Raw genomic sequence first — 25,446 nt, forward strand, 5'->3', positions numbered from 1 at the left:
TCCAGGTCAATGGAAGTCTGCTGTTACTTATAATTACCGTGTGGGCTCTCACCTCGACGACGGGGAAGATTTAAGCATGTGAACCTATGAAAAATATCTCTATTGGAGAACCACAGTGTACAGGTAAGTAACTTGTTTTATATGCACACTCCCTTGACTATCCCCCACTTTACATTGGCATCCAGCCCAGCAAAATACTGATTCGAGTATTCAGGATCTGTCGGCGTATGATTGATCTAACAGCCTCAAGGATTTCTCCCCAGTAGCTTCATAGCCAATCACAGCCCTCCAGAATGTGGGAAATTGTACCTGCTTCCCGCAATCACTCCAGCATTGATCCAATCTTTTTTTTTTGTCAACTCTGAGCAGGCCCAGTGCCATCTCAAAAGAACCTTCGATGGTGACTTCCTGCCATGAGCATGCAATATTCCCCTGTAAGTATTAGCTAGGATGGTGACCCCCAACTCTCCTTTTCATCCTGTTTTAAAGGAGTCCATCTGTGGTGTGCCCTTGTTGATGTTTATATTTTGATACCTTTTGGAGCAGCTTTTCAGATCTATATTCTGCCTCCCCCAGCCCAAAATTAGCCTACACCTACTTAAAGGGATTATTGGTGCCATAAATAACATATCTCCGATCTTGAGCCTCCAGCAAAGTGGAGAACAGTTCTATTTCTTCATACTTTGAACCTGCAGTTATCCATCAGCAGCAAATATGGAAACTAGTCAGCCTAAATCTCACTGCCACCCGGTCCCAGTCTTCCAAAGTGGCACGTGTAACCTGGAATTTCCACCTACTGCTTGTCCTGTTTTTGACATCAAACTAGTGAACCTCCCAGAGTGGACTGCCAACCAGTGAGGGAACAAGAGGAAGCCGTGCTTCTCTGTTTCTGCCTTGGACTATACTCTAGTAGGTATCTCAATTAAGTTGCTTGATTCCATAGCGCTACATTTGAGATCCCCAGATGGCTTACATATCACACCAAATAAAATTATGGATTTTCTACCCCTTCCACAAAATGTGTTCATATTTGCTGGATGCGTTTGAGATGTCCGCCCTTTGAACTGAGCGGGGGTGCTTAAAACATGCACAGGATCCCTTTGAATACATTCATTTTCACTGCTGTGATTCACCGAACCAAAAATTGGACTGAGAGTGCCGTCGCTACATATCACTCATATTGATGCACAATAGGGGAAGGAAGTTGGCAGAGCAAATTACTGGGATCGGTGCTGCTAACTGCACCCCCAACTACCTGATTAAAAGCTCTCACTCCACGTAAAAAACCAGAAAGGATGCTCTGTGTCACTTCTTACCTTGAGAAGGTAGATGCCAAGGTCCTCTGACCTATTCATGTTCATTTTCAGGCCTCATACTGCACAGAAACTGTGCCGTTCTCTTAACAGCCGATCCAGGAGGTGTCTCAAGTTCAACATTTAACCCAGGGTATCATTGGAAAACTGAGAAGGCTTGTATTTGTCAGGTCTGCGATTTAACCTCACTATTGCGCATTCACTTCTGTTGCACTTGAGAAGGGTTTCCAAATGTAGTGGGGGAGAGGGACGGAGGGCATCCCTAGTGTAGGAAAGTCGCTCTTTTTGGCATGGTACCCCCCACTTTTTGCCTGTTTATCAGTGTGATTAGACTGTTTTCCCTGTAATCCTGCTAACCAGGACCCAGTGATTGTGCTCTCTCCTCTAAATTTGGTTGCTTTGGTACCCTGTACACCCCACAATTGGCATACTGGTGTACTCCTGAATGTCCCTAGTATATGGTACTTTGGTACACCAGGGGTTGCCCATGGGCTGCAGCATGAAAACTGTGACTGCATGCCTGCCATTGCAGCCTGCGTGAAAAGGTGCATGCACCCTTTAACTGCTAGTCACTGTAACAGGTCACTGTAAGTCACCCCTATGGTAGGCCCTCCTAGCCCAAAAGGCAGGGTGCAAGTCCCTGTGTGTGAGGGCACCCATGCATGAGCAGAGGTGCCCCTACTAACTCCAGTTCCAATGCACTGGACTTCATAAGTGCGGGGAAAACATTTTATTCATGTACTGGCCCACAGGTATGTTTGGTGTCAAACATGTTGGAATTATACCCCGATGCTAATGCCAGTGTTGCTGACATGATTCCATGCACTCTTGGGGCTCATTAGAGGACCCCCAGCATTGCTCCTACCAGTCTTTCAGCTTTTGCGGCCGGCAGCCCACGCTGCTGTAGCCCCTCATACAGGTTTCTGCCATCCTGCTGCTTGACCAGCTCATATAGGGTAAGGCAGAACAAAGCATTTCCGGTGAGAGGGAGGCAACACCCTCTCCCTTGGAGGGAGGGAGGGAGGGAGAGAGAGAGAGAGAGAGAGAGAGAGAGAGAGAGAGAGAAAGAAAAAAAAACAAAAAAAAAAAAACACAAACCTGTAGTTCCTTTCAGGGGTGTGTGACTGCTGTGGTATTGCAAGTGCTTTACAATTCTCCCAGGTAAGTCTTGACTGCTCACCACAGCTACCACTAGAAAGCCTTTGCTTCCTAGACACTGTCTTCGTTCACTTAATAGGGGTTGCCTAGACCTGGGATAAGGTGCGAACACTATAGGTGCCCACCACACACCAGGCCACCTTTCTACACCTAGTGTGTCCTTTGCCCAATGAAACCTTTTGGGAATCCTGCCTGTCGACCCCAATTCATTCAGTGGGTGCCTCATAGTCTCCAGCACTCAAAATTGTTTTCTTTATAAATGTGAAACAAGTGTGCGAGAGTAATACAAAAGGATGATGGACGGAGTGCTGAACAATGCAAACACTCACCCCCGTCACAGATCTGGGTTTAATCCATTGTTCTTTTGCTCACCATGCCACCCCAGTTTGGACCCAGCCATATGCAAATCACTCTTGACCCATTTCCTTATGGGGCCAGGCCAGGTCCTCCCTGGACCGGAACCAAGCATCCTGGGACCAGTTTCAGTGTATCACCCTTCATCAGCCAGGCTAGCTTGAATCCAGTGGCACAGTGAGCAAGGGACCCACGTCTGGGCATACCCTTCCCACTTAGGGCAACTTTAGCAACACAGAAGGATGATGGACGGAGTGCTGAATAATGCAAACACTCACAGATCTGGGTTTAATCCATCGTTCAGTGTACGAGAGTAGTCACAACTTAGCAATTTTTTTCTTTGCTATATAGAGTCTAGATGGCTCAAAATCGAGCCCTGCCAATTTTTCTTTTAATGAATGAGCGCAAGTCAGATTTAATGCAATTTTACACAACTCAAAATCTTTAGATTCAATCAAACTGTCATTTTTGTGAGGGCTGTTGCATTTTCTAGTAACTCTTCAGAGCCACCTTGCCCTCTCCACTTTTTTAAACTGTCTTTCATGTGACACGAAAAAGTTTGAAAAATATCTTCATGTGCTTTTCACGACAACCACACAATAGAGAATGAAAGAAAAAATTTAGCACTTCATTTGGCTTTACAGATTCTTGATTTCGTTATGATGGGTTTCGTGAATCACATAACAGGTCAAAACTAGTCTAGCAAAGGACGCTTTGCACAGCTTTCCTTTTCATGTTATTACTTTGGGGCACTTGGAGTTTGGCAGAGCAGGACATCTATCAGATGTCCCGTCTGATCTAGGTAGAGTGCCTTGAACATTGATACACTCTTAAACTGCAAATGGGGACATCTGCTGCTTTTTGGCAGATGTGCTGTATCAGCTCTAAATAAGGTCCATTGCCTCTACAGAGGACGCAGCCTCCTTAACAGAAGCAAAAAGTGTTATACCCCTTTTAACAAAGTATTTTGGTTCATTGATATGTACTTTGTTGATAATCCTTCCTAACTGTGGCTTAAGCAGTCTGGAGTATTATTAGTCTTTCAAATACTTTACCAGAGTGACCTCAAATGTTCTTCAAGGTCTTACTCTATCAGAGCTTGCCTTTGGGTTCACAAAGCATATCCATCAAAAACACGTAGGGCCATGCCTAAATTCTAAAAGGTGGCCTGTGGCACTCACCGTATCATAAAGGAAGAACTACAGACATTTCTCCAACACAACTAATGGAATTGAACTAACTACATAAGCAATCCTTAATGGTGTGTGTGGAGTGAACTTGAGAATCGTAGGAATGCTCACCGTTTACCACATACATTTTGTAATTATCTGCCACTTCTACTGGTTATGACAATGCTTTTTATCAAACCTTGGCAAGAATTTTTGGTTAATTTGAGTGAGTTTGCCAGTGCTTGTTACTGGCACTTAATTTTCAACACCACCACTTGAAACAGATTACCACATGGTAGAACTGTTTGTCTAATTTTGAAGTGAGCACGGAAACAAGTGTTTAAAAATATCAGTATACATTAAAATAAATGATACCTGCCAACCAGACCATTTTTAAAGATTTGAATGGTCTAAAATAGTATGAATTGTCACACTTCTTTGAGTGTGATGGTGAGCAGCTATGTTGGCAAGAAACACTGTTGCAGAGGCCTCTTTTGCTATCTTCCTAGTCTAGTTTTCTGCATCCTTCTTAATCTTTGTTTGGGCTGGAATAGAGGATGGCCCTGATGGAGTTGGGGGAATAATTACACATCAACGACTTTTGTACTTGCCCTAGGAAACCTCTTTCTGTACACATCCACTTGTCTTGCGCTCTTTCTTTCTAAGAATGTCTGCCTTAGAATGTCTGCCTTGTATATGACTGATGAGAAAAGGAATTGATGCTGTGAATGACCACTGACTCCTGGTGCTATACAGATGTGTTCTGGCCTTCACATACTAAGAGTGCAGTGTCTGGAAGAAGGGGAGCTGTGATAGTACAGAGTTTACTTCATTAAGTAACCTGTATTTGATTCGGAGCACCTGGATTTTGGCAGAACAGGACATCTGTTAAATTTCAGGTAAGATCAAAGACATGCTCAGATCTTTTTTTCCCCTTAGTACTGGCACACCTGCTTCTAATGCCACCCTGTGATCGGGATCCACTTGTGTATGGCTGCAGATTTAAGAGTATCATAGCTACATCTTGTTATTAATTTTACATGCTTGTCATGGCTTCTTTAGCCCACAGCACGTTATAATCTTTACTTGATGATAAATCATGCACCAAAGCCGATTTTTAGCTTAGACAAGTGCCTCAAATTCATGTTCACTTTAGGACATTGTAGTACCTTTAAGGAAATGCAGTACATCAGTATGGGGGCGGTGTTTCATTTTCATTTACTTTAAGATATTTTAACCAATACAAAGTTGCCATTACATCCCACAGCTTGGAATCATTTTTGCTCTGTGTTACAGAGTCTTCTCTCGCTGCTGAAGCTGGCTTTTGGAAGAGATGGAAAGCATTACTTGGCTCTGAATGCTGTTTCTTGCCTCCACCAGTTGTGCATATGCTTGAGGACCAGGCTCAAGTTTCACAGAGATCACAATTTCTTCTGCAGTAAGCAAGGTATGTAGATTGTATAGTATGAGACAGATAAGAGTGACACTGAGTCATTAGCAGTAGCCATGTTCCATGTTCTTTATTCAGTAGGCAACCGCGTACTTTGTTGATTATACAGCATGCTCTTTATTAAGTGACATGTGCCTGAATTCTCCATATTGAGCACTGTCCCAGTTTGTGACGTTGCATTGTTCAAAGGACATGCCTGATGCAGATTATGATAGTAATCAAGTGGTTAGGTAGCAGCCGGAAATCACTGGATGGAGACTGAGTGGTCCTCTCGTTTAAATCCCCAGACCTAGTGGAGAGAGTTATTCGTGAACTTGGGGCAAGGCATGTTACTCATCATGGCATCTCATTATTACCCTTGGGATACTTTTATCAAAGTCTTGTGGGGCAAAATCTTAACAGCGTACGTCCACCCCATACAACAGTCTTACCTAGTCTGAAAAACTGGCTGGTTTGACTCTGATTGCACAAAAGCACACAAGAGATTCAAAAAGGCCCTAAGTGCCCCAGCAAGATGTATGACTGAGATACGCACTCGGAGTCAGGAATATAAGGCGGCCAATAAAAAAAGGAAAATCACCCTGAAAGAAAATACTTGGGAATCCCTCCCTAAATCAAGTCTTATGAAAGATAATATTCTTTTTTGGAAACTAATAAATACTCCTATGTCAGGCGCTAGACAAGATCCCAGAATGGAAATTGCTATAGCAGAAGGGGATTGGATTGGTCAATTCTCCAAGATATATAGCCCGGCTCCTGACATAGAGCTACTTGATTCTCCAATGAGTTACACCACTCAAAGGAACTCCCGTATGGTTATAACACCTCAGTTCAGCTTGGAGGAAGTAGTAGAAGCAATCAACGTAAGTAAAGCGGGAAAAGCTCTGGGCCTGACGGTGTTCCAGTAGACTTATACAAGGCGAACCTACAAGTATGGGGCCCCCCATTGACGCAGGTATTGAGGGCTTGCTGTATGCAAGGACCCTTACTATCATGGCTAGATTCTATTAGTGTCCCCATATAAAAAAGGCACACATTAGCTAAAATAGCTGGGAGAATCATTTTGAATAGATTTCAAGGCTGGGCTGAGTAAAACAATATTTTATCTGAATTGCAGTACGGTTTCCGCACAGGAATAGGCACAGTGGAACAAGGACTGAACTTACGTATCATAATTGGGAAATACCCAAAGATTAGAGAAGGTAACTTGTATTTGGCCTTTATAGACCTCTCTTCAGCATTTGACTGTGTAGTTCATGAGAAACTATGGGAAATCCTAAGTGGCATAGGGGTAGAACCGACAATAATTCAGTTCATACGGGAACTGTATTCAGGGAGTAGAGCGAGGGTGAGATATGGGACAAGAGTGGAATGTACTTGGCCTTTTGGTATACATAGAGGCGTACGTCAAGGCTATGTATTAGCTCCATTCTTATTCTCAATATACATAAACAAGCTGGAACTAGTATTAACAAGTAAATGTAAACATCTCCCTCAAATAGGCCATCACCTGATTCCGGCTTTACTCTATGCAGACAATGCTGTTCTTATGGCCCAGAACCCGCTAGCCCGTCAAAGACTTTTAACAACTTGCGTAACATACATGGCAGACTTGGGCCTTATTGTCAACCTCTCAGAAACCTTTATAATGAATTGTGGCAGGAAATCAATGAAGACCCATGATATCATCATGCAAGGTAGAAAGATTGACATCGCTTCAACATTTTCCTATCTGGGTATAATGTTTGATAAACAAGGCTCCTGGTAGTGTGTAAAAACTAAAACTACAGATCACGAAGACAATGACAGCCCTGAAGATTTTTTCCAGGAGGATCTAAATGTATCCCGTCCGCCACTCATGGTGCGGGTGTTTGGGGGTATACCAACTGCAACCCGATCCAAAGTGTGGAAAATTATTTTTTGAGACACTTGCTAATGGTACCAAATGGTACTTCATCATTTGTTAGTCATGCAGAACTAGGGGCCCCTTTCCTAGTGGACCTAATAAAGGTACAGCCGATATTGCTAAGGCAGAACATTTGGACTTCAGAACACACTGGCCTAAATATGGCAGTTTTACGGGATTGCACGGCATCAGCTTTTTCTTTGAGTCCCATGGTTGAGGTATATTATTACCTTTTTTTCAAACATGGGCCATAAAGAATACTACACAAACCCAGAATTATTAGAGACATTAACCAGGAAAGAATTGAGGTCCCTGTCCCTGAGGCACCTAGAAGACCAGAGGTGGATAGTAGAGGCAAAAAAACAGTGTCCTGTCTAACCAGTTGATTTTGTCCACGAAGGGCATGCAGCCTTACTTGGTAAATGTAGTAAAACCTCAACATTGTTTAGTTCTCACTAGGTTAAGTTTAGACACGTTTCACCGTTTGGTTACGTTTCCGATCATGAATGATTGGAGCACAATATTAGGGGCTTGCCCTTGTGATACAAAGTAAGTACAAAGTACAATACAAGTGGTTCTCTTCTGTAAATTCTATGAAAAACAGAGAAAGCGTCTTCTAATGCCTCTTCTAATGCCTCTTCTAAGATCTACCAACAAGAGACAATGTCGTCCTGTGTATCTTTATCTTCAGATGTTACCCTCTATTGAAATATGTGGTATTTTAGCAAATTTTGTAAGTTCCATAATCACCGTAAGAAAGTCCCTGGGTGGATCGACAACATGGCAATTTGGCCACCCAAATATTTTATTATTGATTAATATGCCTGTTTTGAATAACTCATAGCAGGGAACATCAAAAGATAGATAACTGTGTTTGGCAAAATTAAGGTGGGGAGCTTTCCTTCAAGTGATTTTCATGTGAAACATTATATATCTATGTATAAGTATGTTTTAGATAATTTATCGTTTTTAATTATGCTAAATATCATGTTTTTAAAATTTTATTGATGGAACTAGGGTTCACAATCGCCCTGATTATACAACTGATTATATGATGACTCTCTGTTGATTGAATAGGACATGTATGCTTGGCTTTTATGGTCCTGCGAGACCGAATAAAGAATTTTTATCATTATTCATTATTATTATGCCTTGCAAGCATTATGCTGTCCCATGTAAGGCCTACCTTTACCCAATTTTGAAGCAGGTGACTTTTCAGTCAAGTACATCCCGCGCTAATGTATCTATAAAAGCTACCAGAACGAATTATTTTTAAGGTGCTCTCCTTCTTGAAAGTTGTGGTAAAACTGAGGTATAATGGTGATTACTACTGTAGTTCCCTGGTCTTGAACTAATAACTATGCACTTTAACTATAATTAGGCCCACAGAAAGGTACCAGGTGAATTTTGTCATTTTAATGTTATTGTATTTTAATTCTATGTATTTACTGTTATGTTCTTAATCGTTATTTTTTTAACACATTCTTTTTGATTATTTCATATCGTAAGATTTGTTTTATGTGTGCTTTTATGACTTGTTGAAAAGTCTAAATAAAGCCGACTTGACTTGACTTGATTAGGATAGTGTCAGAGTCACCAGATCCTCGGGGTCTGTGCACGTTCCCAACACCTCCACCACTGAACAGCTCCAAGACTCTGATAGATAAATCACAGAGACTGAGAGAGTTCAAGAGGGGAAGAGGGGATTAGGAAGGGAACAGCTGGGAAGGAGACCTGTAGTAAGAAAAAGGTTAGAACACACAATAAGAAAATTATATCTCCTGAAATCAATACTAGACTATGATTCTAAGCCTAGTCACTCTGAAAATATGAACAATCTAAGAGTTAAGTTTAAAATGACTCAGTTTCAAGATGGCCGGATACCTGTAGGGGAATCGAGATGAATTAAATGAAAACTTTCTTATTCAAGTACTTTCCTTTACATGAGAATCAGAAAAACATTCTGACTAAATTTTAAACCAGTCATATAAATCCTGTTTTGTGAATGTATACTAGGACCATACAATATTGCATCTAGAAACTCTGGCCTTCTGTGTATTCTTAAAATGTTTCAACATAAATTGTGCACATTGCAGATATATGTATATATATATGTATATATATATGTGTGTATATATGTGTATATATATATATATATATATACATATATATATATATATATATATTAAACACCATAAAAGGATTGTGCACCATGAATAACACAATATGGATTCAGGAAACAAATCACATAACTTGTCAACTCGAATATTATATAATAAATATCTTAGAATAGTGGCATACAATAAACAACATGAATTAAACTCGAGGAGAGAATTGTGCGTCTTGCCGATTCGAGTGTCACCATGTAAAATACCAAGAAATGGTAGCACGCAATGAATATCAGTCAAATCATCATTAATCGAATTGCGCGTCTTGCCGATTCGTAAAACACGATGTAAATGTCAAGAAATAACCGCTCACAATAAATAACAAGATCAAAGTACAATGAAACGAATCGCGCTTCTTTTGCCGATTCTTAAGCCACCATGTAAATGTCAAGAAATGGTAGCGCGCAATAAACAACAAAGTTAAATCCTCATGAAACGAGTTGCGCGTCTTGCCAATTCGTAAAACATCATGTAAATGTCAAGAAGTAGTAGAGCGCAATGGACAACAATGTTTAAACACCATAAAACGAATTGCGCGTCTTGCCGATTCTTAAGCCACCATGCCAATGTCATGAAATGGTAGCACGCAATGAATAACAAAGTCAGACCTTTATGAAACAATTTGCGCGTCTTGCCTATTTGTAAACTACCATATAAATGTCAAGAAATGGTAGCGCGCAAGTAATCTGTTACTCATTTAAGAATTAAATCAAGAATATGAAAATTCTAAATAACTGTGTCGGGATAGTCCAACCACCGTCTTACCGCCTGGAACAATGATCACCAATGAAGGATGAAGGGCAGAAGACTGGAAGACCAAAATAGGCCGCCGGGACATATGCTCAGGAAGAAGCTGCTGCTCTGCACCGGGACCTCTGAATAGTGAGCACTGGGAGTTGGGCTGGCTCTCTTTTATAGAGCCTTGGCCCAGCCCAGAACCACGCCCAGGCATGTTGCAGGGAAAGTCTCTGTAAGGCCCTGGAAAGGGACCACACCCTAACGCACTCTGAAAACCTGCAGCAATACATTGCAAAGGAACAGTATTTGTAAGCATATTAAATATACGTTTTCAGGATTGAACTCTGAAATGCAAAAGGTTAAACCACAACATATCAGCACAATGCATAAATTATGTTGTTTTGAGAGTGCTGGGTTTCTGCATTTTTGTCGCCAATAGAACGCGTACTGCTCTGGTGTTGACAGATAGTACTCCCTATGATTATGAATGTGCTCCCCCTTAGGGCAGCCAGAAACTTGTGCCTACTCTGTAGGCAGAACATTCAGTGAAATACAGAGGGGCTGTTTTCAAGCCGCTTGGTGTTTCACAGTGCAGTTGGCAGCCACCTGCACCTTAAGGAGGGGACTGATATCCCCCTACAGTCTGGTGCAGTGACTGCACCTGCTCCTGCAGAGATTTGTCTTGGGGTGCTGGGGTGGCATGGAACATTTCTACCCCGTACCCCCTTTCTTCATGAGTGCTGCCCGCAGGGGGTTCACTGATGACACACTATCTTTGTGGTGCGTTCAGTAGGTTTCCTGGGGCCTATTTAGCTCTGCACCCACATCACTAATAAAGCAAGGGCACAGAGGCAAAGTGAATTCCTCATTTACATGAGGCTATGCCCCCATGCAAGTGAGAGAACACTCTTTCAAGTTAGTGCTATCAGTATTACAGATGGGGCCACAGATAATAAGACTGCAGTGCCCTGAAGGTGCAAAAAACAGGCGCACACACCCATTGCACCTCTAGGGCATTGTATGTGACACAGGCTCAGGTGTCCCAATGAGAGATCCTGATAATATGCGGTCAACTTACTTACTGTAGTAGGTACTGTCCAATACATTACAAATTTTACAAAATCATGTTGATTTAATGTTTAGGACCAACAGGATTAAAATAAAGCCATATGTGACTTTTTTTTAACACATTTGTTTCATTCTGTAAGGCTTCTGAAAGTTGTAAGTCAACTGTTAATCTCCGTATTCTTTCTTGCCTTTGTCCCTTATGGCTGACCCTGTAGTGTTAATGTTTTTTCTGTCCCAATGGAGAACGGCATGCACATCTGTCTTAGTACACTTACAGCACTTGGATTGTAGGGCTTCATTCATGACGCTGTATGATTAGGAGACCTTAGTTTTGATCTGCACAATTTCTGCGGTGCACGCACTTCATACTCTGTACAGAATGAGCATTATCATATTCCTACTTGTATTATTCTACACTCCCCTTCATCAAAATATGCTTGTGCTGCTTTGTATAGAATTGCGATTGAAGGCACAGCGAAGAATACAATTGCCTAAATTGCTGTGCATGGAATTGTTATTGTTCACACTTGTTATTGAGCGCAGAGTTGTTTTTACTGGTACCACATGTTTGCTGTATACTACCTAATATTGCTTCTGCACACGTTTGTGTCATAGCACGGTGAGTGTTCCGTGGTGCGCCTGTCACATGCACAGGACTAAATGCATAAGCTCTTCAACCATGCAGAGCATAATTTCTTTGGAAGAACTAACCTTTCTGCCAGCCAATATGTGGATCCAGGACCATTTCAGATGATTTAGATTGACTGAAAAATGTACATCTGCGTAACTGTCCTCCCTTCTAACAGCACGATCGTGTTCATAGTAATGTCATAAACGTCATCATAGGTAACGTGAGATAATGAGCAGTGCATTAGCAGAGATTTATGGTCTGCTCTGCTACCCACAATTGGACAGCTTCAATGTTTTTCAAGTTGTGTTTTGAAACTGTAACTAAATTTGAACAGTTTTTTTTCTTCAGTGAATTTGTGACTATATTAAACCTGCAGTAATGTCTCATTAGCAAATGAAACCACAACTCACCCCTAGGATTTTTTTCATTGACGTTTTGTTTTTTGATAACGTATTACAGGCATCTTCTTTGTGCTCAGCCCCAGCTGCATATATCGTTCACCCAAACCACACTGTGGGTAGCCTCCAGCCATGAGCAACAGGTATTGGGCACAGGAGCTGGCCTTTACCATGCTCTGCCGCCTGCCCAATCCCCTGTGGACCCAACCTCTCTGTAGAAAGCGCTGTGAAATATTTTTCTAGCTTGGGTCTTCAAACCACGACATACGTCACTGAACTGCTTGACTAAAGCGAGAGCCTTTGTTACATTTTGGAGGAGGCTGCTCCTGTGGACTCCTCCATATCTCACCTCATGATGCTCCTTCTGCCTTCTCATTTCTCCTGTGATTCTTTTGTCTAGAATGCATGCTTCGATTGCTGGCATCCTGCAAAAGGTGGTCGCCCTTTGGATGACAGGAGGAATATATATATATATATAATATAATCTCCTACTGGCAGTCGGTCACCAGTAGGTAGTTATAGTTAGTACCTAGTTTCTATAGAAAAAGCATTTTTTGTTTTGCCTATAAGTTTTGCACCGCTTCACGACTCTTTATGAAATGTTCCAAACTTATACTTTGCTATGTTCAGCTTCTGTCTTGAAAGTTTTGGGGTGATCTGTTCAGTGGGGGCCAAGAAAAATGGGGGAGGGGGGGTCCCCCAACACGTTATAGCCAATTATTTTTCCGTAGGACCTTTAGACACGCCTCACGACCGAACCACTGAACGGAATTACTCCAAATTTGGCATGAGGCTAGATTCTGTTCTGCAGATCACGCTTTTTGTGATTTGGTGCAAATTCTTTCAGTAGTATTGGAGAAATTTAAGGCCACAAAATATAGATATATAGGGATGGAGGTCCTCTGAGGATCCACCGCGGTTAGACCCATGGATCCACGTGCCACAGGAAGAATCAGATTCGCTGCCTGCAACCTGAGACAAATGTTGCAGTCACCATTTTCTTTTCTCGGTAAGCGGTCCCTGGGACTGAAATGTGGGGGACAATTAAGTTGATTGGGTCAGGATACAGGTTGCCTGACCCATGGGGGTGATACAGTTGTGGAGATCGGACAAATAATGCCTTTGAAATGCGGAAAATAAATTATTATTTTTACGCCTCGCGAGATCTGCGGATCCACCCACGTGGCCTAGCCCGGTGTGAATTCCCAGTTGGATCCATGAAGTACAGGAAACGTAAAAAAAAAAAAAAGTACATTCTAATGGAGACACTCTCACATTCAGTATTACTCACAGAGAAACACTCTCACATCCAGTCAGACATGCAGGCAGACATTGTCGCACCCACATTCACACCTTCAGAGATGCTGTTCCATCGACTGTCACATGTACACAGACACTCTTACACTTACTCTCGCAATCAGAGAGCCACTCTCCCATCCACCCTCACATCCATTCAGGCACTCACACTCCCTCTCACACCAAGACACAGACCCTCATGTTCAGTCTCACAGTGACATAGAGACTCTCACATGTAGTGTCAAACCCAGAGACACATTCTGACACTCAACCTCACACCTGGACAGCTACTCTCACACAGTCTGACATCCAGGTAGACACTGTTACAAGCACTCTCACACCTACACACTCTCACACCCACTCTTGCATCCCAAAAAGTTTTTTTTTCCCCTTTTACTAGATCAGCTGAACCATTTGCGGATCTGTGCGAGGTTTGAAAATAAGAACTACATAGATAGAAATATGTATGTATATGGGTAGTAGATTGCCTCTGGAAAGAGCCTTTGTGTTTACTACACATGATAGAGGATACAGTCTCTCAGTTCATGCAGGAAACATTTGTTGCCTTTCTCTTTTTGATGAACTCCGTCATTTCTGTATATACCCTCCCTATCCAATTGTATGTTGTATTAGTATACAGAAATCATGTTATGGTCCCTGAGGAATGCGGAAACAGTTTTATTGACATGTTTCCTGGATTTCTCCATTTGTGGGCAGAACACAGTTGACCAGTTCCACTTCTGTCTTTGGCAAATGTTTGAAAAAAACAAGGCAGTGTGTGGGAAGAGTGCCATTAATTTTCCAAAGATTTCTTTCATTAGGATTTCCAAAACCGCTCCTGTGACTACATCTAGGTCATTGCCACCACAGTGTACAATCATAAGGTCTGCATGTTGGCAATCCTCAATGGTTTCAACCAAAGGAAGTAATTGATGCCACTTTAACCCCCTCTTGCCAATCGAGGTAATATCAACAATATACAAGCCTGGGTTCCTGTCAATACCACTTCTATTTTGCACTCTCTCTGGCCCAAAACACAAAGCTGTTACCCACAATCCACACTGAGCATCTTGGAGGTAATCTGGAGAGGGTTGAAGCTGAACAAGTCTGGTATGTAACAAAAAACTGTTGAAATGGAAGATAGTAGGTACAGTCTGGAAGACGTTATTCCATTGCCTGTTGTAGATATTGTTTTGGGTGAATGTAGGTAGTTAGTGTATGTCAGTTGTAAGTATAAGTTGGTTTGGGTTTAGGAACATTGAAAAACAGTAAAAATAGCTGTGATGTGTTTACTCGGAAAGATTCAACCACACCTGCTTAATGTGGCTTGAAACTAAGCATGCTCTAGTCAGAAACTGTTAAGAACTTGTGATCTGGTGCAGCAGAATGTTGCAGGCTGTGTAACCATGGTAACAGAGCCTGAGGAGAATGGGGTAAGGGAATAGACAAAAAGACTAGAATGTGACTTTGTTTCACCACATATAGAGACAGTAATGATTTATAATGATTATTTAATGTTATGATTTAGTTTTGTGTTCTAAAAAAAAAGTGTCTATACGGATGTGGTATTTATTCATTTATTTATTTATTTTAATCAAAAAATAATTTCCCTGTGAATCCTCCACCAAATTTACACAGCAGATCTGGCAAAACTCACATCTTATTGGCTAACTTTTCAGGAGCACTGCAAAGGGCTATCTATACAAACCAGTGAGAATTAGTAGAACATTGTATTAACATGAAAAAGGGAGATTGTGATATGTTTACAGACTCATTAACCTTGAAAGGAGATTTGAAGAGTTTGCTATTACTGGTTGCCTCCTAGGAGAGTGGACTTCAATTCTTGCAGTTGGTTTAGCGAGCTTTGTTCAGTGAGAGGAAATTCTAACTGATACTGAAAGAGAAACTTGGAGCACAAGAAAGAGAATCTTCAGGTTTGTGTAGTGAAATTTACTTTATTTTAGCAAGTGTCAGTATATGAATAAATTAACATTAGGTTGAAGAAAGTGAGCAGTGTATTTACAACATGCTATAAAAGATATAAATACTAGGTTTGAAGTTTATGCAAAGGAATTATTCAAGTAATTCATTATATAATAAAGGTATTCAGCCAAACTTGGATAAGGGGTTTTGTGGATGTTTCCAGTTTCTATTAGTATTTCAAAGTGATCCCTTATGTATGCTGAAGCTAGTATGGAGAATGTACTAATGAATAATTTAATGGTTAAAAATGTTACATTGAGTTCTAAAAATGGAATGTGTTTGTCTATACAGAAATAGGGATATATAAAAGCACTGTTGAATTCATGCAGGGAGTGACACATCTATTGAGAGATGATATAAGTTCTTTCACTATGAGTTACTCATAGATATGAGTGAAGCATATTACTTGAAAAGGTAAGAAAGGGGATTGGTGTGAGAGCATATTGAATTGATATTTTGCTGTTGAAGGTATCAGATATACTGTATGTAGGCTGAAGAGGAGGTGGCTGTGTCTGTAGAAGAGAAAAACTGTTATTAATTTTCATTGTGTTAAAAGTGCACTTGGTATGTAAAGGTATATATATACTGCCTAATGTATACTGTTAAGGAGATTGAAAATAATACAAATATAAAGGGAGACTTATACTAATTTAGAGATGTTAGCAACCATATGTATATTGACATTGACCTACATAATTTAAGTACATAGGCTGCAGTAAGAGATGTATTTAGGATGTAATATTCTGAATGCAATATCTAGCTTTGTATATTGGTGTAATATAGATCTTATTTATATAAATAGTCGTTTTAATATGGTTTAGGGTATTAATTTTGAGCATAGCTACACCGTTTTATTTTTAAGTACACTTGACATTAGAAAATGTGTTTAAGTGTGTTTGTACTGTGTGTTGTAAGAAAAGACACCCTTCAAGTGAGATGCATGTAGAGTATAGAAAGAGTGTATTTTTTTAAATTAAAAGATGAAACATGTTGTTCTGAGTTTTAGTGACTCGGATGAAAGGTTGTGGAGACCTAAGCCCAGGTATATATGCACTCTAATATAACATATGGTACACACATAGCTAATAAGGAAAATATACAGTCAGTCTCATATCTAGTGAAATAGTCATAAAGCCACTTGTCTATTCACCAATTCAGATATATTATACCCAGCCATACTCCAGTAATCACACTGATAGATTCAGTAATCCAGTTAGGAACACATTGATGCTTACACTAACACACCTAAGCACACACTGATCTGTACACTAACACACCTATGCACACTGTGGTGTATAGACTAACATCCCCAGACGCGTACTAATGAGTAGAGTGACACACACTGGCATACACTGAGATAACCAGGTGGAACTGATGCATTGACTGAGACACCCAGGTGCTCTGCAATGCATATACTATACTACCTTGATGACAGTGATTCACACAGAGATCAACTCTTATCTATAGACGGAGAGAGCCAGGCACACACTGATGTATACAGTGATACTTCCAGACACACACTCTTGCATATACTGATACATCCAGGGATGCAAATGTGCATCTACTGACAGATCCAGGCACATATTGGTGTATGCAGTGATGCAGTCAAGTGGACACTGAGGTATTCAGAGAATCATACATATGTACAGTGATGTATACACTAGACACCCAGGGAGAGAGAGATGGATATAGTGACTCACACACCTAGGAGTACACGGCTGTATAACCTACCACACACAAGCACACATTGATGCATACACTGATATAGCCTGGCAGAAACTCATCCATACATTAACACAGACATGTATAAACTTATGCACTCACTGATATAGCCGTGCAGATACTACTGCAGACACTGACACACCCAAATGCAAAATGATACCCATGCCCACATGATTGCATACACTGAAAGACTCAGATGCACATTGATGTACAGATTAATACATTCCGAGATGCATTAATACACACTGATGCATATACTGAGAGACCCAGGCAGACACTAACTAGTGCAGAAGCTAACAAAGCCAGTTATAAAGTAATGCTTCCATTCAAACATACAGGTAGACACTGTCATGTACATTGAAATACCCAGGATCAGATTTACACATACACTAACACAACCAGGAACACAATTATGGATATATTGAGACACCTAGACAGAAACTGATAAATAAACTTATACGTGGAAATGGAGTTATATGTGCACTCTCAGAGGTATGGAAATACTGATGAGTAATAAAGACTCAAACACAGCTTTGTTTGTTTCAGAGGTGATTCTTCCAAGAATCGTTTTTTGTTTGTAGTTTTTGATAGAACAAGTTTTTCTTTTTTTTAATTTTTTTCAGACAATGTATTGGAAACTTGGGGAAAAAGTTAAATGCAATACTTCTGCATTATGAAAGCACCACAGTGTGCAATAAAAGCTAGTTTGAAGAAAACACTTGTGAAAAAAATGAGCAACGGTGGTAAAAGATGTTGTTGACACTTTTAACTTTTGCAACTACAAGATTATGGCAGATGCGGCAGGATGTTACTGTTTTACTTAATTCCGTGCCTGTAGCTGGCATATTGATATTCTGAGTAGTAGCTTGGCTAGATGATGATGTACAAGGTTCTGCATCGGAATGTGTCCGTTCTTTGTCTCATTCGTCGGTATGCCCGTTCATGGATTGTGCGTAGATGTTTCCACATGCTCGACGTTCCGTGGCTGTATTTCTTTGATGTACCACAAGAGAGATTTTTTTGAGAAGTTGCATTTCACAATTCTTGCATTTACTTTTTGCCCTCACTAGGTATGGTAAAAGATTTCCAAACATCACTCTTTTGTAGATAAGGAAGGCACCTGTTGAGAATCATATTCTTCAGGAATATCTTGAGACTCTCCAGTTGGTGGTGAAGCACTCCCTTCATCTATTCTGGAAAATGTCTGTAGCAGGAGGATCACAGCTGAGATGCTTCTCCCTCAAGAGGTAGCAGAAGAATAGGGAGTGGTCCTATTTAAAACTAGGTGTGGTTTAGAAGTAACCAATGAAATGTCAGATTGCTCTTCACACATCAAGCGGCTCCATGGTTCTGAACTCGAGTCGCGGTTCCACGAAAATTGTAATGTGAGTGAGTGGAAATTTTTATATATATATATATATATTTTTATTTATTTATTTATTTTATTTATTTATTTTGGAACCACTATAGGTTTCTGATCCGATCATGTGAACGGAATAAATCTGCAGTTCGAATCCACAGCTTTGCGATTATATATATATATATATATATATATATATAATCGCAAAGCTGTGGATTCGAACTGCAGATTTATTCCGTTCACATGATCGGATCAGAAACCTATAGTGGTTCCAAAATAAATAAATAAAAATATATATTACAGTACTACTCCAGAACTGTGTAAATACTGAATAAAGTATGAGAAAAGTATCAGCAGCACTTTTATACGAAGAATTGGGCCCCTTCAATTCAATTTGCAACACTGTACATGGTTTGTGTATTTCATTGTGGCAGAGAACTTAATGAGAGGATTTCTAACACTTTTTTCCCCCAGACAGGGTTTATATCGAAGTATGTATGAGAAAAAAATTATAGTTACGTAAAACCCCAAATATTGTACACAAGTTATAGTTTTAAATTACACATAAACCAACCTTACTTGTTCCATAAAAATACAAAAGGTTAAAGGGATATTAAAGTTAGGAAATATAATTTAAAAAAAGAAAAACCTTAGCAATTCAGTGAAAAACCAAAGGTTACAGGGACGTTAGTAAACAGAATTAAAAAATAAAATAAAATAACTGAGAAATTCACTGAAAATAACAAAGGTTACATGGAGGTTATAGTTAGGTTCTGGATTTACTCGTACAAAACCGTAGAATTTTTGCAGTCCCAAGTACCTGAGCTAACTATAACTTGCGCTTCCGTAATACACTGCTTATGACCTCACATATTACATCATTCATGACATAGTCAGTGCCATCACTGATGAAATCTCTGATGACATCATCCACACAAACAGTCAGACACCCACTCATTTGCTGCTACAAACTCTTGTATACCCAATCTGATAGAGACTTCTAGTTGCAGAGTCCTTATCTTCGAATTTTCCCACAGGAGTCACACTGGATCCGGAGATTTTTCTTCGAGCAATACCCTTACGCGTCGTTAGGTGCCATTGGTCGACTCTGTGGGCATCGTCGCCGTGATGACGTCGGGAGTAGTACAGAGATGCTGCCTCAGCGCAGTTACGTCAGTTCTTTTCTTTCAGTGCCACGGGCTGATCTGAATGGAGCTACTCTAAGTAAATTTTTGACCAACTTCAACACTTTTGTTGAGTTTTTTGGTGAAGTTTTTGATGTGTGCAGGGAAGTCCTCGAAGATCCGCTTCAAACCTTGCGAGGACTGTCACTGCATGATGTCGGTGATGGACCCGCATCGGGTCTGTTTGTGGTGCCTGGAGCGCGACCACGACCCAAAGTCGTGCTCAGAGTGCCGAACCATGCACCCAAGGGCTTTGAGCGAGCGGTAACTCAAGATTATGGCGGCCCGGTGCTCGACTCCACATCTGTCCTGGTCATCGCTTGAAAGGATGGTCTCGAGACCATTCGTGGAGCCACCACCACTCGTCTTCCTCGAAGTCTTCAGATCAAAGGAAAGAAGATGAAGAAGTTGAAGAAATCTCATCATTCTTCGACTTCACCCCTTTGCTCGACTGATGCGATGCGGGAGAAGCATCTACGTTCTAGGCCTCGGTCCGCTGAGCCTGCTTTAGGTTCTGCTCCACACCTCCCCGAGTTTCCGGGAGCCAGGGCGACCGCTGCCCAATTAAAGGAATTCTTTGAGGCCATGCTTCTCATTTTTGAGCAGTCTGACCCCGCTACTGTGCCCTTGGGCCCAGGAGGTTCGGTTTGAGGGCCATTGGATTCCGCTCTGGCCACGGTAGTCCCCTCCAGATCCACTCCCAGATCAGTACCGATGCTGGTCGTACCATCGAGACCTTCCGTGGCGCTGGTTCAAATGACGACACTCCTGACGCTGGTGGTGCCCACTTATCGAAGGCAACCCAATCCTGATCCCCGACGACTCTGAGTTGGAATTCTGACAGCCAACACCGCCTCCTTCTTTGATGGGGCCTATTCACCCCAGGATGGATTCTGACCCTTATTCTTATGGGTTTGAATTTGGGGAAGGAATGGAGGGGTCCATGGACCCTTATGAATACCAGGATGATCCTAACATGGACTGGGCACAGGAGTTGGACGAAGCCAGTGGTCTGGATACCTCTCCAGTGTAGGAAAGTACCATCTTTCTTGGCATGTTACCCCCAATTTTACATTTATGTTGGTATGTTTTTGCCTGTCTCACTGGGATCCTGCTAGCCAGGACCCCAGTGTTCATAGTTTGTGGCCTAATGTGTATACCTGTGTAGTGCCTAACTTTGTCACTGAGGCTCTGCTAATCAGAACCTCAGTGCTCATGCTCTCTCTGCCTTTAAATTTGTCACTATAGGCTAGGACTACATTTACCAATTGTAATTGGCATACTGGACCTCCCTTTTAAAGTCCTGAGTATATGGTACCTAGTTACCCAGGGCATTTGGGTTCCAAGAGATCCATATGGGCTGCAGCATTTCTTTGGCCACCCATAGGGAGCTCAGACAAACCCTTGCACAGTACTGCCATTGCAGCCTGCGTGAAATAACGCACACGTTACTTCACAGCCATTTTCACTGCACTTAAGTAACTTATAAGTCACCTATATCTCTAACCATCACTTGCTGAAGGTTAGGTGCAAAGTTACTAAGGGTGAGGGCACCCTTGCACTAGCAAAGGTGCCCCCTCATAGCTCAGGGCCATTTCCCCGGACTTTGTGAGTGCGGAGACACCATTACACGCGTGCACTACATATAGGTCAATACCTATATGTAGCTTCACAATGGTAACTCCGAATATGGCCATGTAACATGTCTAGGAATCTGGAATTGGGGAGCCAATTCCATGCATCCTGGGGTCTCCACTATGGACCTCCCGCACTGCCGAACCAGCTCTCTGAGGCTTGCACTGTAGCTACAGCTGCTGCCACCTCACAGACCGGGTTCTGTCCTCCTGGGTTCTGGGCAGCCCAGTCCCAGGAAGGCAGAACAAAGCATTTCCTCTCATAGATGAGTGTTACACCCTCTCCCTTTGGAAAAAGGTGTTACAGGCTGGGGAGGGGTAGCCCCCCCAGCCTCTGGAAATGCTTTGAAGGGCACAGATGGTGCCATCCTTGCATAAGCCAGTCTACACCTGTTTAGGGAACCCCAGTCCCTGCTCTGGTGCGAAACTGGACAAAGGAAAGGGGAGTGACCACTCCCCTGTCCATCACCACCCCAGGGGTGGTGCCCAGAGCTCCTCTAGTGTGCCTCAGACCTCTGCCATCTTGTCTGCAGAGGTGTGGGGAGACACTGGAGGCCTCTGAGTGGCCAGTGCCAACAGGTGACATCAGAGTCCCCTCCTGATAGGTGCATACCTATGTAGGTAGCTACTCCTCCTCTGAGGGCTATTTAGGGTCTCTCCTGTGGGTTTCTCTTCGGATAATGAATGCAAGAGCTCACCAGAGTTCCTCTGCACTTCTCTCTTTGACTTCTGCCAAGAATCGACCGCCGACTGCTCCAGGATGCCTGCAAAACAGCAACAGAGTAGCCAGAAGACTACCAGCGTCATTGTAGCGCCTAATCCTGCCTGCTTTCTCGCCTGTTTCCTGGTGGTGCATGTTCTGGGGGCTGCCTGCCTTCACCCTGCACTGGAAGCCACGAAGAAATCTCCCATGGGTCGACTGAATCTTCCCCCTGCTCCAGCAGGCACCAAACTCTGGCTCTGGGTCCCCTCTTATCCTGACAAGCATGGCCTCTGGAACACAGGTGGTGGACCCAAGTGACCCTGACTGTCCAGTGGCCCAACTGTCTGAATTTGGAGGAGGTAAGTCCTTGCCTCCCCTCCCAGACAGTAATCCTGTGCACCATGAGATCTGCACCTACAAGGGCTTCTGTGCACGTTTCCAAGAAATCCTGCATGCACAGCCGAGCCTAAGTCCCCAGCACTCCGTCCTGTGATGCTCAGCTCCCTGAGTTGACCTCCAGTGTCGTAGGACCTCTCTTTGCAGTGTTGATATGACCGCCGTGTTCAGTCTTCTTGAACCCGTGTCCTCAGCCTCGAGCTGTCTACTGTTCAGGTCAGGTCTAATATCCTGACTGACGTGATTCAGCCAGGGGCTTCCACCTCTGAGCCTTTTCTTCCATTCAGTGACGCCCTAACCGATTTCCTTTTGGGTACTTGGTCCAGACCCAATACAGGGGCTCCTGTGAACAGGACAATCGCACACCGCCATCGGCCTGCCCTGAAAGACCCTAAATTCCTGTCCGAACACCCCACGCCTGAGAGCCTTGTTATCCAGGCATCCTCATCCTCAGGCGCATTCCTGTCCGCACCTCCAGATAGGGAATCAAAAAGGCTGGAACAATTTGGGAAGATGTTTTCTTCCTCTAGTCTAGTTCTGCAGCCAGCGAACGCCGCATGCCTTTTGGGCTGTTATGCTCACTCTTTGTGGGATACAGTCACTCAATTCTTGCCGCAGATACCGGAGGAGGCCCATGCTATCGTCTCCCAAGCTGTTACCAATAGGAGGGTCGTGGCAAAGTTCACTATCCGATGTGGGGTGGACACGACGGACTCTCTGGGTAGACCAGTTGCGACAATGGTTTCCTTTAGTCGCCATGCCTGGTTCCGAACATCTGCTTTCTCGGGAGATGTCCAGCAGACCCTTCTGGACATGCCCTTTGATGGCTCCAGTCTCCTTGGAGACAAGGCAGACTCTGCGCTGGAGAGGTTCAAGGATTCTTGGGCTGCAGCACGGTCCCTCGGCCTTTCCACTGCCCCTTATCCCCAACAGTCTGCCTTTCACCCCTTTCGTGGTCATGGAATGGTCTACCTGGTGTGTCCATTTCCCAGCCCCCGTGCAATCCATGCTGTTTAGCCGCTGCGTGGGCAGGGATGCAGAATTTCACATGGTCATGTGACAGGGAACCAGAGGTCTGTCCAGTCTGCCCCCGCTGCACCCTCCAAACCCTCCTAGGCTGTCCAACACTCTGGTCCAGTTGCCGGTGGAATTCACCATCACCTGCCTCACTGGGAATCCATCACTACGGAGAGGTGGGTTTTGCAGATGGCTCCTCCCTCCCCTTCGAGTCTGCCCCACCAGCCATGTCTCCATCATTCAGCCGTATACCGGAGGATCATTCTCTGCCAGGAAGACACAGCTCTCTTGACCAAGGGAGCCATAGAGAAGATCCTTGCAACAGAAAGGTCTTATGCCCTATCCTAGACCTTTGGGCCCTGAATCTCTTCCTCAAGAAGGAGAAATTCAAAATGTTCACCCTGGCTCAGGTCCTGTCTTCCTTGGACTCAGGAGACTCGATGGTAGCATTGGACTTGTAGGACTCTTATTTCCATATTCCCATCCTGCCTGCCCACCAACGTTACCTAAGAAACGTGGTAGGTCACAAGCACTTTCAATTTACCATGCTCCCCTTTACCCTTACCAGCGCCCCTTGGGTGTTAACGAAAGTGATTGTGGTGGTTGCAGCTGATCTGCACAGGTTGGGGGTTTCAGTCTTCCCCTACCTAGATGACTAGCTGTTGAAGGCGGACTCTCCCCAGAAAGTTGTCTCCCACCTTGAGACTAAGTCGAACCTCCTGCACATGCTGGGATTTACTATAAACGTGCTGAAGTCTCACCTGACTCCCTCTCAGATGCTCCCTTTCATCGGAGCTGTTCTGGACACAGGTAAGTTTTTCGCCTATCCTCCCAAAAAGCGAGTCCGGGATATTCAGGCTATGATTCTGATCTTTCAGCCTCTTTCTTGTGTTTCGGTGAGACTGACTCCGAGGCTGCTGGGCCTCATGGCCTCCTGCTTCCTGCTAGTGACACAAGTCAGATGGCATATGCAAGCTCTGCAGTGGGACCTGAAGTTCCAGTGGGTGCAGCATCAGGGGAGTGTCTCAGACGTGGTCCAGATCTCAGAGGGGACTGCAAAAGACCTGCAGTGGTGGCTTTCGAATCACATTGAGTCAATGGCAGAACCCCTCCCTTCCCCAACCAGATCTATCCATAGTGACTGACGCATCACTTCTGGGATGGGGCGGCCACATGGGAGAGGCGGAGATCAGAGGCCTCTGGTCTACGGCGGAGTCTAGACTCCGTATCAGTCTTCTGGAGCTCTGCACGATCAGGCTTGCATTGAAAGCATTTCTTCCATCTCTCAAAGAGAAAGTGGTGCAAGTGTTCACGGACAACACTTCCGTCATGTCGTACTGCAACAAACAGGGCAGAGTAAGGTCCTGGACCCTTTGTCAGAAGGTGCTGCGCCTCTGGAAACGGCTAGCAAATCAGGACATCACCCCAGTGGTTCAACATCTGGGGGGCTCTCTGAACGCCAGAGGAGACAAACTCAGCTGCGATGCATAGCCAATCACAAATGGCATCTCCATCTTGAGGAGGCACAAGGTCTCTTTCAGCAGTGGGGAGAACCTTGGTTAGATCTGTTCGCCTCCGCAGAGAACATGCAATGGCAGCTGTTTTGTGCGTTGGAGTTTTCAAGGTGACACTTGCTCAGTGATGCTTCATCTTGAGTGAACCTCTTTCCTCCTTTGCGCCTATACCACTTCTGTCCAGAATTCTCAAGAAGATCAAGAACGATCGGGCCCAAAGTAATCTTGGTGGCTCTGGACTGGGCACCGAAAGTATGGTATCAAGAGCTACTGAGCATGGCCAC

General features: G+C 43.1%; 1 protein-coding gene across 2 annotated transcripts in view; it reads left to right on the forward strand.

Moving 5' to 3' along the window:
* RTTN (rotatin) overlaps nucleotides 1-25,446 on the forward strand; it is a 978,768-nt gene that overhangs the window by 125,925 nt on the left and 827,397 nt on the right. For both annotated transcript variants that reach the window (XM_069219896.1, XM_069219897.1), the window contains exon 7: nucleotides 5,291-5,441. In XM_069219896.1, the coding sequence (XP_069075997.1) occupies nucleotides 5,291-5,441 (151 nt within the window). The remainder of the gene's footprint in view (nucleotides 1-5,290; nucleotides 5,442-25,446) is intronic.

This window comes from Pleurodeles waltl, chromosome 2_2 (assembly GCF_031143425.1).
Source record: "Pleurodeles waltl isolate 20211129_DDA chromosome 2_2, aPleWal1.hap1.20221129, whole genome shotgun sequence".
Classification (NCBI taxonomy): Eukaryota; Metazoa; Chordata; class Amphibia; order Caudata; family Salamandridae; genus Pleurodeles; species Pleurodeles waltl.